Below are 14,963 nucleotides of genomic sequence, written 5' to 3' on the forward strand. Positions count from 1 at the left end.
GGTGGGTGAAAGGGTATGAGGGGGCCTCATAAGGTTTGTGGAGGTGAAGGGGGGAGCCCGAAAAGGGGGGCCTTCAGTGACCCCCATAGTGGGGCGTCCTCACATGGGGGGCAGGGATGGGTAATGCCCATGTCTGCAGGGGTGGCATTGCCCATGAGTAGGAAGTGTAGGGGACTCTCAAGCTCATTTAGAGATTGGGCATCCTTTCAAAATGTTGCCCGATCTCTGATGAGCCGGTTCTGCCGATGAGTTCAGTTCCTCACTGCTGAAACAATTTCTAAGTGTGGGCTAGACCGTGGAGAAACTCCCCAAGGCCCAAAGAAACGACTAAATGTGGATGAGTCCAGGTCTGGATCTCCCCAAATAGCCAGCGGGAAACATCCCATCAAACTCACCCAAAATGACACTTAGATTTTTTTGGTTGAATCATGTCCAGTATAAAGGGAAATTAAGTTGAGAAGGTGAATGGAAGAGTGGCCCAGGAGTCACTCTGCATCCTCCATTCTTCCTAATCTTTTTGATCAGGATGATGCCAGAAAATAGAAAAAAGACAGATTATGACAATTTACACAGAAAGGTCAACTGTAACAAAATAATTTGCCAAGGAAGGGGTTGGAAATGTGCTATCCTTGGTCAGACGTAGTAATGTGCTTTATATTATAGAGGTTTAAATGAACTGAATATTGGTAAAAGTGTGCAATGAGTAATGATCAGAAAGAGAGAGGGTCCCTCTCAAAATATACAATGTAAGAACGATTTGAGAATTATAAACTTCTAGCTTGAGCCATTTCAGCACGGCTAGAAGTGAGTAGGGTGTATATCACTGGGACTTTGAAGATAATACTGAATCAGTACAATGCCCTGAGCATGTACATTTGGAAAATTGCAGCCCTGGCTAGAGTGGCTGCAACAAAAAATAACTACAGGTGACTTCTGGGCTCAGGTACACCACCACATATAAAGATAGGTTAAAGAAAAGGATATTCTTTGAAGAACAAGGTATGTTGGAAGTGAGACATGATATGAGTATTCAAATTGGGGTGAGAACCTGATAAATTGAATATTTGATTGTACACATAATCAACTTAGCAAGATTTTGAAGAAAACTTTATGGTTCCTTTCTCTCTTGGGATATCAAACCTCTGGAATAAATAACTACTTAATTTGAATAGTGTGTTAACAGTATATTGACTTGAAAGGGAGTTACTTAAGTTTATTACACCAGATATTGGAGCTACACACACACTCTGCACACATATGCAAATTAAGAGATAGACGTTTCAAAGATTATTTGTCTAGAAATGGGAGGAAATGATATAGAACAGGGCAGCCTTCTCTCCAAAATGTAACCAGTAGCTTAGGTTAAAGGGGAAATGACTATGTAATCTAAGTCTATAATTTCCATTCTGTGATTCCCTGGATTCCTCGGCTAAGTTTTAAAGCCCCTAGGTTCTCATTGACATTTTTAATATTTCCGTAAGATAGTTAAATGGATCTCAGATTCAATCTTTTTGAAAAAAACAAAGCATTTAGTCAGAATGAACAATTTTATTTAACCTCTAGCCAAATTGTTCTCGTATTTTCATTGATGCTTTTATATTTCTCTTTTGCCTACCTTTTCCAGTGCTGTACTGCATTCTCTATCTGAAAGAAAAGATCATCAGGCTGTTTCCCAGCTTCCCCCCAAATCACTTTGGAACCACTGGCTCCAGTTGCCACAGTTTCAATGATTACATCCCTCCCTTCCAATAGATTAGTTCCGTCACTGTTCTTGGCTGTGCTTGATGTGAATTCATCTGTGATATACACTATCATGGGTACAAATCTGCAACGGTACACTACAGTATCTGCAGTATCATGTCACTTAATTGGCTATTTGCATGGTTCTTAATAGGCTTAATGCAGGATAAAATTATTAGTGCATAGTGTGATAAGTTTCAAAAGATATCCTTGAAAATGCAAAATACTTTTTGGATGAGAGGAAAAGAGATGGACGCGAGTACAGTAATAGATTTCTCCCATTCTTTATCAGTTTAAATGACAGCATTTTGGGGCAGAATTTTTAAAATTAGTCCCTGCCAAAACTGCAGAACCACTAGTGCACCAGGATCTTGTTGGAATCTGCAGTGGCTTTTTCTGTAGCTCTTTAACTGAACTACCTTTCTCAGTTCTCTGACGAATCAGAGAGGGCAGATCTGTTAAAGAGAGGATTTCTAATTAAAGTGAATTACATTTTTGAAATAAAGAATAGCTCAACTGAACATGGATTTTTGAGGCTACAGCAACCATAGGAATGGAGAGGAGATCTGGCAAGGTTGCTCCACAGGACCCCTACTTTTACCTGGATGTCCTGCTGTGGGATCTGAGGGGCTGCAGTGAGATGCTCTTTCCTAAAGACAGGATGGTAGCCATGATGTGGAGATGCCGGCGTTGGACTGGGGTGAGCACAGTACGAAGTCTTACAACACCAGGTTAAAGTCCAACAGGTTTGTTTCACCTGAGGAAGGAGCAGCGCTCCGAAAGCTAGTGACATCGAAACAAACCTGTTGGACTTTAACCTGGTGTTGTAAGACTTCGTACTAAAGACAGGAGAAAGAGGACAGCCTCTCAAACCAAGCAGGAGTGGATGAAATAGTTGAGGGAATTGGGACGTCCGGAGGGCAGGAAAGGTGAATGTCATAGGAATTACTGATGCCTAGGTCCACACTCTGACTTTTCCAGCATTCTCTTGTACCGCAGTCCTCAGGTCAACATACTTTGCAGCTCCACTCTTTCCTCTCTCTCCAGATATTCACGTTCCCGTCTGGTTAGCAATCACACTCGCCCTTATTCTATTGTCCTTTCATATCCATGCCTCACAGTCACCCTTCACAAACGGTATCCTTCCCTCCACACATGCCATTGCATACACCCATAATTCTCTACTTTCTCCACTTGAAGACGAGAGCACATTACCTTGGAGAGTGACTCCTTTGGTTAAAACAATAGATTCAAGAAAGGTTAATTTATCTAACAGAGACCAAAAATGACAGTGTGTTCTGAAGTGGGTAGGAAACAACAAGATTTATTCCAATATCCACACACCACCTCTGCCCACCCGTTGTCCTGTCCCATTTACGTTGTTGTCCGTCTAAAAAAGAAATTGGCACAGATAGGCTTACATTAACACTGCAATGAAGTTACTGTGAAAACCCCTAGTCGCCACATTCCAGCGCCTGTTCAGGTACACAGAGGGACAATTCAGAATGTCCAAATTACCCAACAGCACGTCTTTTGGGACGTCTGGGAGGAAACTGGAGCACACGGAGGAAACCCACCCGGACACGGGCAGAACACGCAGACTCCACACAGACAGTGGCCCAAGCCGGGAATCGAACCTGGGACTCTGGAGCTGTGAAGCAACAGTGCTACCCACTGTTCTACCATGCCGCCCTCTGAATCTGGAGGGGAGCAAACAAGCCCCAATCTTCTAAACAGCTCTCTTATTGTGACTCTCTATCCATGCTGGGGGGACAATGATGTATTTCTGATTTCCCTTCCACTTAAACTACATTTTGTTTTCTCCCCTAGCAACCTGGCCAAGAGCTGGCTGAAGCAGATTGTGAGTGTAATTGAATTATTGGGATATCAGTATAGTTGAAATGTAGATCAGGTTCAGATAAAATTATTCAATAATTGCCTCAAATATGGCAATACCGAATTCCCTTATGAATTATTCAACACATAGACAACCCCCTTGGACTTTTATTTTAATTTCATAAGAATGCAAGTTTCTTTTAGGAACCAATGAAGATCATAAAACCATCAGACCCATCATTCATTTCACTTGAAGTCTTGATTTTTCAGGGGCCGGTTTTAAAGTGCATTTAATGTTGAAAGGGAGAAGTTATGGAGTTATAATAGAAAAGGTACATGTTTCTATTGTTGAAAAAATTCAAATGTTCCAGTCTTCCATGAGTTCCAAGAATTTCCACTGGGATGCCCAATAGCACATATCTTTTTATATTACATTGCCGACAGCTGATATTTCACTCATGATATTAGAACATTCTGGATAATCTAATGGCCAAAGAGTTTTTTATGATGATCAAGACACAAAATATTGAATTATTAAAAACACTCAATTGTTTCTTATATTGTCACTTTAACTAAGCAGTAATTTTGGAAATTCAGTTGGTTGTTCGAATGCCTCTGTACTAACCTCAAAAAATACTAATAGTTTTGGCTTTCTCTCTCTCTCTCACTATACACACAATGTTATGGGTGAAACATCAACTAGGTGTGATTATAAAGAAACCCTTCCACTGCAATTCCTATATATCTGACAGTTTACTTAAATAATTGGAAGTGATCTTTTCCAGATACAACTCTACAGTGTTTGATGTAACCAGAGAATTTGAAGCCTAATGCTGACACTTAGATTTACTTAGAAGTGTGACTTTCATCAGTCACAATAAATTTGTTGATGTCAAAAGGAAACTGTTTTTGAAGCGTCCTACTTTTCCTTCTTCTGTATGCAATGTCTTGTGGACTGGGTGAGGTGATGGAAGAATGGAATTATTTTCATCCCTGATGATTTTGGCAGATTGGACCTGTCCAGACCAGACAAGTGTCAATTGGGGAGAAGGGGATCAAAGGAAAAGAGAAAATGTAATTTTTAAAATGCATACCATTGTAAATATTGATCACCGTGAGGATTCATGAACCTGCTTTCATAGTTAGGCGAAACTGATGCATTGTAAGTTCTTACTCATAGCAGTAATAATCCCATGAAATTAGAGTGAGCAGTTCCATTTTAGTGGCACGAGTACTTAAACCTTCAGAATTAGGATTACTCAAATTTGTCACTAAAATTTATAATTTTGCCAATTCATGTAGACATGCAATTCTAATGGCACATTATTGGAGAAGAGTAAAGGGAGGTTTCCTCTGCATCTAACCTGCGCTAAACCTAACCCAAGAGGGAGCTGAATATATTTCCAATCACTGACATCCGTACTCTTTTTGGAAATTATAATATTAAGATACTAATTTTAAAAAAACGTGCATTTATAAAGTGTTTTGTCATGGCTCTCACACATCTCAAAACATTTCACATGCAATAAATTACTTTGAATTGCAGGAACTGTTGTATACAAATCTGGATGCCAATTTGCACATGCTAAGAGCCGATAAAGCTATGAGATAAATAGTTAATCTGTTTTATGTGGTGTTAGCTCAGGGAAGAAAGTTGTCCAGGACACTAGATCTCCATCTCCACTTCAGATATTGCCAGGCAATCTTTTATGTCTCTCTGAACTATTTGAAGAGCAGATGAAGCTTTGATTTAATATCTCGTCACTCGGACGTTCCCCTCCAAGTCACTCACCATCCTGACTTGGAAATATATCACAGTTCCTTCACTGTAACTGGGTCAAAATCCTGGAACACCCTTCCTAACAACTCTCTGGGTGTACCTACACTGCATGGATTGCAGCGATTCAAGAAGGCAGCTCACCACCGCCACCTTCTCGAGGGCAATTAGGGATGGACAAAAAATATTGGCCATGTCAACGCCATCCACTTACCGTGAAAAAAATAAAAAAACTAATCTGAAGGGTGACCCATTTGAAATGCAGCACTGCACCAATGGTTGAAGCTGGGTTATATGCTGAAGAATATGACTGAAACCAACATCCTGTTACTTCACTCAGCAGAAAACTGGGACAACCAAGAAGCACCATTTTATGTTATCTTGGAAAAGAAGCGTGACATGATGGCACAGTGGTTAGCACCGCTGCCTCATGGCATTGAGCACCCAGGTTCGATCCCAGTCCCGGGTCACTGTCCATGGGTCTCACTGTGGAGTTTGCACATTCTCCCTGTGTCTGTGTGGGTCTCGCCTCCACAACCCAAAGATGTGCAGGGTAGGTGGATTGGCAATGCTAAAATTTCCCCTTAATTGGAAATTTTTAAAAAATATCAAATAGAAATCTTGGGGAAAAAATTGGCTTCCAATTGTCTCATATAATTGTGCACAATATACCTAATATCAACGGGCCTCACCAGAACTGCAAAGTTCCACTGCCCATGTGATAGGATATGAGAAATAAATTATGAATACGTTATTTTAAAGCCAACTTTGTGTTATGAAAAAAATAAACCATGCTGGTTATACACGGATAGCTTACAAATGAAATGTGTTCTGAAATTCTAGGTACAAGTTAAATTCCTCCCAGATAAAAAGATGCCGTGGAGATAGACAGGGAGTCAATCCAAGGCGGTGTTTCGAAGCACTTCCGACCCATGAGTTGGGAATGGTATTCGTGGAAGTCTGGGATCAGTGCATCTCTCACACCACAACTTTAGGAGCCTATGGGTATCAAAGTGAGAATGAAAAGGGGATTGTTTATTTTCATTACAATGGATCAGTTTTGTTTTTAGGTTACTCTCAGTCATGTTGCTTGTGCACCACATGGTGTTATAATTATTTTTTCCATCAAAGTCGGTTCTGCATCGATATAATAATCCTTGCGTATTTTAGAAAGTAAAAACTATCTAAGAAATGTCAAATTTCTATTGAAATGAACGATTTTAGGGCGCACGGTGCAACTTTTTCACCGAACCGTGGCGTTAATTATTGAAGAGAATTGATGCTGGTGAAAGTTACTCCATGACAGAGCCGCTGCGCCCTCTATAGTCCCTGTCAACAGACAGCCTGACTGACTGACTGCTGCTGCTTATACCAAACTCTTGGTTCATCATTTAAACACATGCGTGAGGCACTTTGCAGCCAAGTTGACGTCCTTCCAACACTGCGACTTCTGCAGCTAACTTGCAGCACAAAGGAGGACGTGATCTCCCAAGCCATGCTTTCCCTCGGTTGAAAGATGCTGGTTTATTTTATGCGAGGTCGGGGATAACGTATTTTTTTTTTGTTTTGTTAGTAAAGTAAACTGTGTGTTTGCCCTAGGCTGGGGGGCTGACTGTGTGCAGCCTGAGCCCGCACTGATGGTTCAACATTGTGGTTCACAGCCGTGATATCAATCATATAGTGAATATCATCAGACAGCAGTCTCGAGCTCTCCAGCTGAAACCAAATGCACAGCATTTTAATCCTTTTCTTCCTGGAGGGTGTTCTGTAGGCCAGTGTTTTTTGAACATTGTTGGTTTGGTCTTTTTGAATTGCACAGCTCCCACACCTGTTGTGTTAGTGGGTTCAAAAGAAGTTGCATTAATCAATTTATTTTAGGGGCATTTCACAGTAACTGCATACTTGTGAGAATAAAAGTTTATTATATTATTTAATACATTAATTGTTCCTTTTTAATACCCATTTCATCACTCAACCGCTGGCTGGAGTGTAAACGGATTCTGTATGAATTTACAGTACCTTGATAAAACTGCGCAATTTCATTTGTTTTTTTTGCCCTCGCCTTTCATTATTATTTCATGTACTATTCTGTATTGCTTGCTGTTGTTTTTCTGCTTCCCATCAATTATTTTATTATTATTTGCCCCCCTGGGTATTTGCATTCTTCCCTTTGCTCATTCCTCCCGCTACCGCTGCCAGTGGCAACTCCGGCTCTGACTCCACTCTGGGCCCTGATGAAGTCATGCGCTCCGGTGCAGCCCAACCTGCGAGAGCGGAAACTCAGGAAAGCTGGCCCGGGAGAGGCTGATCGACAGCGGCAACCCGCCAATCGGGAGGCGGCGCCCGGGGTAGGCGGGACGGCGCCTGGCCAATGGGCAATGAGCGCTGTGTGTGTGCAGCCTGGCGTGTGTTCTCTGGCACTGGGTAGCGGAGATTGATGGTGTTGGGCCGGAGCTGCTGCTCCTTATTCCACCCTCACTAAAATAATGCTGTTTGCGCCACCGTGTTTGTGATTAATCTGCCTCCGTGCGTTTGTCGCTCCTACAGGACGAGGAGAGGTTCCCGCAGCTGCTGCCCCTTCTCGGTGAAGCATTTGAGAAACTCACTGCAACCTGGATGGATGGGCATGGGGAGAGCAGGATTTTACTACCCCGGGGCTGAGCGCCCTTACACCGCCTTCACTTTCCTGCTGCTTTTCATTTCGACGTGTGCCAACACAGGTAACCCCCCAGCACCGCGCTGTGGTGTGTGAAAGGCTGCAGCTTAATGATGTGCAAGGTCCTGGCCTCAGATGCTGCAAAATCAGCGCTTGGATGGGTTTTGTGTGTCTGCCTGCTGCAAACTTGCAGAGGAATCTTCCTCTCTGCCTCCTCCGCCTTGTAAACTTTTCCTTTGATAAATCCCCCTTTCTTTCCCTCTCCCAGTGCAGAGACTGCATCTTGTATCACTAACCCTTTCTTTTGGTAGCAGCCAGGAAGTAAATATTTTGGATTAGAGTCTAACGTGCTCATTTCACCACGGGAAGAGTTGTAGTTGTGAGGGGGTCTATGTATTGGGGGTGGGAGAGAATCTGGGACTGTTCACACACAGGAATGGGCTCTTTGCTCCAGTGGACAGGGGAGCTCCAGTTACTAGCTGCAGGGAATGACTGGATCGCTTGTTCCAGTTCTCGGCACTCCTTTATTTTCGTCTATTCGTAGCTCAAACGTTTCTTCTTCATCGTGACTGAATCTCTTCTAACCCCTGAAGCCACCGCCTGATTTATCGGGAAGAGCAGATCAATCGTTCTTTTGTCTTTATTACAAATGTGTTGCTAATGGGCTTCCTCGCACGGGTTGGTCCCCCCCCCCCCAGCATTGTGTAAATGGATGTGAAGGTGACACAATGTCCTGCTTTCTTTCACACTCTCTGTAACATTTTAACTGCGGATTGGACATTATGGTGCTAGCTGGTCACTGGAAGCAGCTCCACATTGAAGCTGCCACAGAAAGTTACCGCGCACTTGTTTTCAATGTCACTTTCGCAGGGAAGTTGGAGAAATGTGCAAATCCTGCCTTCCATCATATTGGAAGCTGAACACGGAACCGCCCAAACCTAGACAACGTTTCAGTCAAATTGCAAGCTGGGCAATGCAATTCTTCCCAGTTGTGATTTCTATCACTTGGTGGCAGTTTGGGGGGAGGTCTCGTTTCAATCCTGTGCAAGTTGACGATGTTTTACCTTTTGTTTTTGCAGCTTACTGCCAGCAGCAGTATCAGTGCAGGATCCAGAAGTGCACGACCGACTTTGTAGCCCTCACCTCTCACCTGAACGCCGCTCTGAATGCTTTCGCCTCCGAGTTTTGCATCGCCCTGCGGGCTTATGCCCTGTGCACCGAGCGCACGGCCAAGTCGTGCCGGGGCATTCTGGCCTTCCACTCGGCCGTGCTGGGCATCAGCGACCTGATGAGCCAGAGGAACTGCTCCCGGGAAGGGCCCACGTCGATAGCAGTCCAGGACCTGGTGCCAGTCAGTCACAACATGGGCTTCTGTGATTACGAGAACCGGGCTGGGCTGGTGCGCGGTCACCGGGCTACAGCGGGCACCGAGCCACAAGCTGGCCGCCGCTATGTCTTCTGCGGCTTGTTTGGCGACCCGCACCTCAGGACTTTCAGAGATCACTTTCAGACTTGCAAAGTGGAGGGAGCTTGGCCCCTGATTGATAACGACTACTTGTCAGTGCAAGTAACTAACGTCCCTGTTGTACAGGGATCCAGCGCCACAGCCACTAACAAGGTACATACAGGACTCTTCCCCTTTGGTGGGCTAGCTTTTTTATTCTGAGGAGGAAGGGTGGGTGGGGGTCAACACAAACAAGGTGAGGGACTCCTTCCTGTAGAGTAGACAGTATACTAGCATCCTTAGGATGGGACTGGTAGAAGAAAATCCCCAGCTGTCATTATTTTTCTAAACTGTTGTGTTTCAATATCTCAGGACTCTTCCTACTTTTCACTCCCATCAGACTTCCTATCTGATTATAGAGTGGGAGATGGTGGTGGAAAAAGGATGTGACTTACTCTAATAGAATCTATTGTGTTTTTATCCAGTGAATTCTATTATAATTTCTGTCGCTATTTTAATCTCAAAATTTCTGCTTACTACTTTCTCAAAGTATCATAGAATCCTTACAGTGCAAATGGAGGCCCTTCGACCCATCAAATCTGCACCGAACCTTCGAATGAGCACTGTCCATTTACAAGTGTCTACCCTTACCTATCCCCATAATCCCAGAACATAACCTGCACATTCCTGGACCTTAAGGGGCAATTTATCATGGCCAATCCACCACACTCGCACATTTCTGGACTGTGGGAGGAAACTGGAGCACCCGGAGGAAACCCACGCAGACACTGGGAGAATGTACAAACGCCACAAAGATAGTCACTCGAGGACGAAATTGAACCCGGATCCCTGGCACTGTGAGGCAGCAGTGCTAACCACTGTGCCACCATGCTACGCCAAAATAAAATAGTATTAACATTTCTGAAGCAGTTTGATCCAAAGGGAGTGCAGAATTTCAGATCATGAGAAAAAAATCAACTGCTCGTAGTTTTAAGTATTTGGAACAAAATATTTGGATTTTCATAAGTGCATTTGCAAAGTTTGTTTAATTTGTGAAAAAATGTGTAGAAAATGACCCCGTGACATGTGTAGTGTGGACCTTTCACACCGAGTCCCTGAGCTCATTATGATGCTAACATGGCCTAACTAGAATTATTTCAATTCTTGTGTGTGTTGTGTTCATAATGCATTTTGATGAACTCCCATATAATTTACCACATCAGGAGTTTCTTTCCACTGAATTTGAAAGCCTCCCAATGTTCTTTTTAGCAGTAGTTGCATGGTTTATACCTTTCTGAGGAAAGGTTAATTGAAAGACGGATCAATTTGCTAATGAGTATACTGTATAATCAGTGATGTGTTTAATCCTAGTTACTGCTATTATATCTTTAGGATGTATTTAATCAAAATCTGCTATTAGCATATTAGAATTTGTGTTTTTTTATACATAACCAATACAGATTTGGATCAGAAAAAACTAACATATAGGAGGAATACCTTCAAAAATAATCTTGCAACGGTAGACATAGAATTTTTGGTGTGAGTGCGGTACATATATTTAGGTGAATTTTTGATTAAAGACAACAGCCGTTTGAATATTTTTTGCGGTGCTTGAAATGCATATGGTTGTCTGCTTTGACCCTGCAAAAAAACATGCTTAATGCTCAACAGGCTCTTCCAGTGAGCTAGCCGCATACATGGAATCGTGCTAACTTTATTGTTGGCTTATAGCAGAAATCTAATTACAAAATGGCTAGGTTACAGCATTTGTCTTCTGAAGGGAATTAGTATTTTACCATGTCTCACACCTGGATGACTGATTTAAATAGAGCAGTTTGATTTGTTTGGATTGTCTTCTAAAAGAGCTGCCTTGTCCATATTGTGTGGATAGTATATACATATTCCACCACTAATTATACACAAAAATGAACTACAGCTTGAGGGCAAAAAAACCGACTTTATTAAAATCATTCCTCAGATTCAAAAGTTTGTTAGTTTCTTGTTTAAATATGCCCTTCAGAAGCTTAAACTGTTCAGGAAATTGGTCTATAGGGCACTCACTTTCAGATTTTGTCATTTTACCTAGCCTGGGAGAAGCTCTGAGACTGGGATTGTTAATTTGACAGTTGGCACCCTAATTTTTAATCCTAAACAAAAATCTTGCATAGTTAGAGATTTTTGATCTTCCATTTATACACAAATAATCCTTGCAGGGTCAGGAAGTGGGAGTAGTTGCCCCTCCTATACATTAATAGCAAGAGGGTTTATGAAAAATTATTTCGATAATGGACATTTGAGATGTGATTTACTTAGTTATTCTGTGTCATATTTATCAAAATATACTGAGTATGCATGGTTTCATTCCTTTCAGATAACCATCATATTCAAAACCTACCATGACTGTACAGATCAGAAGGTTTACCAAGCGATGACAGATGATCTGCCTGCAGCATTCATAGATGGTACAACAGTGGGAAATGGCTGGATAAAGACTTTATGGATAGTCGAAAAAGTTAATGGTAAACATGTGGAGGTGCATGCAAAATACATAGGAATGACAGTGATAGTGCGCCAAGTGGGACGCTATTTAACCTTTGCATTGAGGATGCCGGAGGCATTGGCCCTCTCTGAGAACGACAGCCAGGGCCTGCAGCTTTGTGCCCGTGGCTGCCCAATGAATGAACGTATTGATGAAGGTGGACACCTCCCTCTTCCAGCCAATAGTCCAAACCATCTGCACCACACCCAGGCCCCACCAAAGGGTGTTTACACATTAGAGACTGCAACAGCTAAATGCCATGAGAAAATCCAAGTAAAGGATGTCTATTTTCATTCTTGTGTGTTTGACCTTCTGACAACTGGAGATGCAAACTTTACAGCAGCAGCTTACAGTGCTCTCCAAGATCTAGAGACATTGCACCCAAAGAGAGAACGGTGGCATATTTTCCCCAGAAGCAGTGTTGCCCAAAACAACAATGTATTATTTAACATTTATGTTGGACTGTTTTCTTATGTTGTGATTGTGATTTTGTAGGTTTTCTGTTTATAAAAAATATTAAATATATATTGTTATAATATATTCCGAAAAGTATATATGTATATACAGTATATATGATTGGATGGCAATCCTGAGTAAACATAAGATTGTACATATTGTGTGATTTGTTATGTAAGTTCACATGAAGTTGGTTGTAGTATTATGTACTTTTTTTCAATGTTTTTTTAATGAATGATGTACGAGTTGTAATATCCATGCAGTAGGGTCTGTTGTTACAAAGGGCACTTTATGTTTCTAATTACTGACACTTAAAATGGCTACCAGTTAAATGTGTTCAAATTTACTTTGCTGCCTGTCAAATCAGAAAGTTTGATATACAGCCTCAGAAGGATTCCCAGATGTGCTTCTTGGGTACAAAATAGATAATTGTTTGTGTAAGTGTAATTGCCTAAATATGTAAATAGTTAACTTATTTATAAACAAAATGTCCTGCTAGAAGAACCTTGAGCAAATTCTGTGCTATTTCTGTGTTCATTATGCTGTGATAGTGGTGCCACCTAGTGGATTGCACTTGAGTTACTTCAGTGTTCAGGTGACCAGTGATTATAAACCTAATTTGTTGTTTTAAAAAGGCTGCTAAATGCCTTTTATATTACACAATGTGTTGAGAACACCCCCACCCCATTGCCCATCCCACCTGGAAAGGAAAAATTAGAAGCTTAGCGCTTGAGTGAAATTATGAAAAGGTATGTCGTAGAAATTTCCTCCAAACCAGTAACTGTTTTCTTGGGTATTTCTACAACAGCTACCTTTTCAAATGTTTGCTGCTTAACAGTAATGGAGATACCTAGCTTTGTTAAATATGATCTCTTTTTGTCTTTTAAGGTTTCATTAGTCGAGGTCCAATAAAGTTACTCTTAGGTCTTGGCCAATCTGCATTTTACTGCTCAGAGTATGACGAACAGTCTGGGTACACTGACTGTTTCCACATCACTCGCTGCCAGCTCAATGCTATGATAACAGCAGGTGGATAATTCCGTGAGGAAGTCATGGCTGCAAACATAGCCTTAACACTTTATTGGACCACCACTGTGCTTTGCATCTTTCTAGAACTCTCACACTTCCACAATGTTGGTAAACAGTGCAGAATAGGAGTAGTAAATTAATATATTGGCTTCTCAAATTTATAAGCTTTTTCAGAGCAAATCAGTTGGGAGTGAGATCTTGCTAAGTGAAAATCAGTTGTGTGCAAGTTGGTCTCATCAAAATTTTATAAACCCTAAAAATAAATGTTCTTGCATACGTCTATGAATGACTTAATGCAGCTTTTATCGTAGATGGACCTGTAGATGATTTGGATGATATTAAATACATCCGATAAGTGCTTCATTTTCCAGTGATTGCACTCTCAGCCCCCTGTAATGGTTTACTAATTCTTGGCATCTAGGTACAAAAAGGAACCCCCTCTAAGATACATTTGTGATGATGCAGTCTTTTTCTTGTTCTAATTTAGGGAACACCTACAGAATATTTTAAAAGATACCAATACATTTTCCATAGAATCCCTGCAGGGCAGAAGGAGACCATTCGGCCCATCGTGTCTGCACCGACCCTCTGAAAGAGTGCTCTACCTAGGACCTATCCGCGTAATCCCCCTAACCCGCACACCCAAGACACTAAGGGGCATGACCAATCCACCTAACCTGCACATTTGTGGGAGGAAACCAGAGTACCCGGAGAAAACCCATGCAGACATTACATTGTCCAGACTTTTTCAAAATTAGGCTAAAATAAACATGAGTAATTTCAGGGCTCGCCATTAAGGCTTGTGGGAGAAAGGTAATAAAGGAGCCTGTGTGAGTTAGAAATGAGCTGTGATGATTGAGCTACTATGTAACTGCCTAACTGAATTGCTGGAAACTGCACTATAGCTGAGCATGTATCACTTCTGAAGTATGTATTTTCTCTACAGAATAAAAAATAGGAGTCGTAGATCAGCTGTGAATTGACGTTGAGCCCCGATTTTTTTTCTGCCTTTTCTCCTTTGTGCTAAAATTCCAGGGATTTCAGTAACAGATCAGCCTCACCAAGTTTCTCTTGCACCACCCTGCTTTTGTACTCACCTACCATTCCTATTTCATAAAGTGGAAAACCTGCAAGTTTGTATATTTAAAATTACTATTGCAGTCAAACATGCTGTTGAAACATGCATTAAAGTTCTGTTAGGAAGTGTATGTCTAGTGTCTCTTGAATTAAATAGATAAGTGCAGCACTATTAATATTTCCATTAACTAGAATTAAGTAATTTGATTTTATTCCTTCACCAGGAATGTTCTATGTAAGGGTCCTTCCTGTTTATTCCTTTATTGGCGTTTTTTATTTTGTCGTTATCATTTTTGATCCTTGGGTGATTAATAGACATGTATCTTTAAGTGAAGCAGCAGAAAGAATGAGGAATTCAGAAGTTAGAGGAGCAAACCCGCTACTCGTTCGAACAGGAGCTTCAGATTTT

General features: G+C 41.6%; 1 protein-coding gene across 3 annotated transcripts in view; it reads left to right on the top strand.

Annotated features, from left to right (window-relative positions):
• Positions 1-14,680, top strand: part of rgmb (repulsive guidance molecule BMP co-receptor b) — a 277,533-nt gene extending 262,853 nt beyond the window's left edge. For all 3 annotated transcript variants that reach the window (XM_072516359.1, XM_072516358.1, XM_072516360.1), the window contains 3 exons: positions 7,901-8,073; positions 9,089-9,627; positions 11,825-14,680. In XM_072516359.1, coding sequence (XP_072372460.1) covers positions 7,901-8,073; positions 9,089-9,627; positions 11,825-12,487 — 1,375 coding nt within the window. In that variant the 3' untranslated portion in view covers positions 12,488-14,680. The remainder of the gene's footprint in view (positions 1-7,900; positions 8,074-9,088; positions 9,628-11,824) is intronic.
• The last annotated feature ends 283 nt before the right edge of the window (positions 14,681-14,963 follow it).

This window comes from Scyliorhinus torazame, chromosome 9 (assembly GCF_047496885.1).
Source record: "Scyliorhinus torazame isolate Kashiwa2021f chromosome 9, sScyTor2.1, whole genome shotgun sequence".
NCBI lineage: Eukaryota > Metazoa > Chordata > Chondrichthyes > Carcharhiniformes > Scyliorhinidae > Scyliorhinus > Scyliorhinus torazame.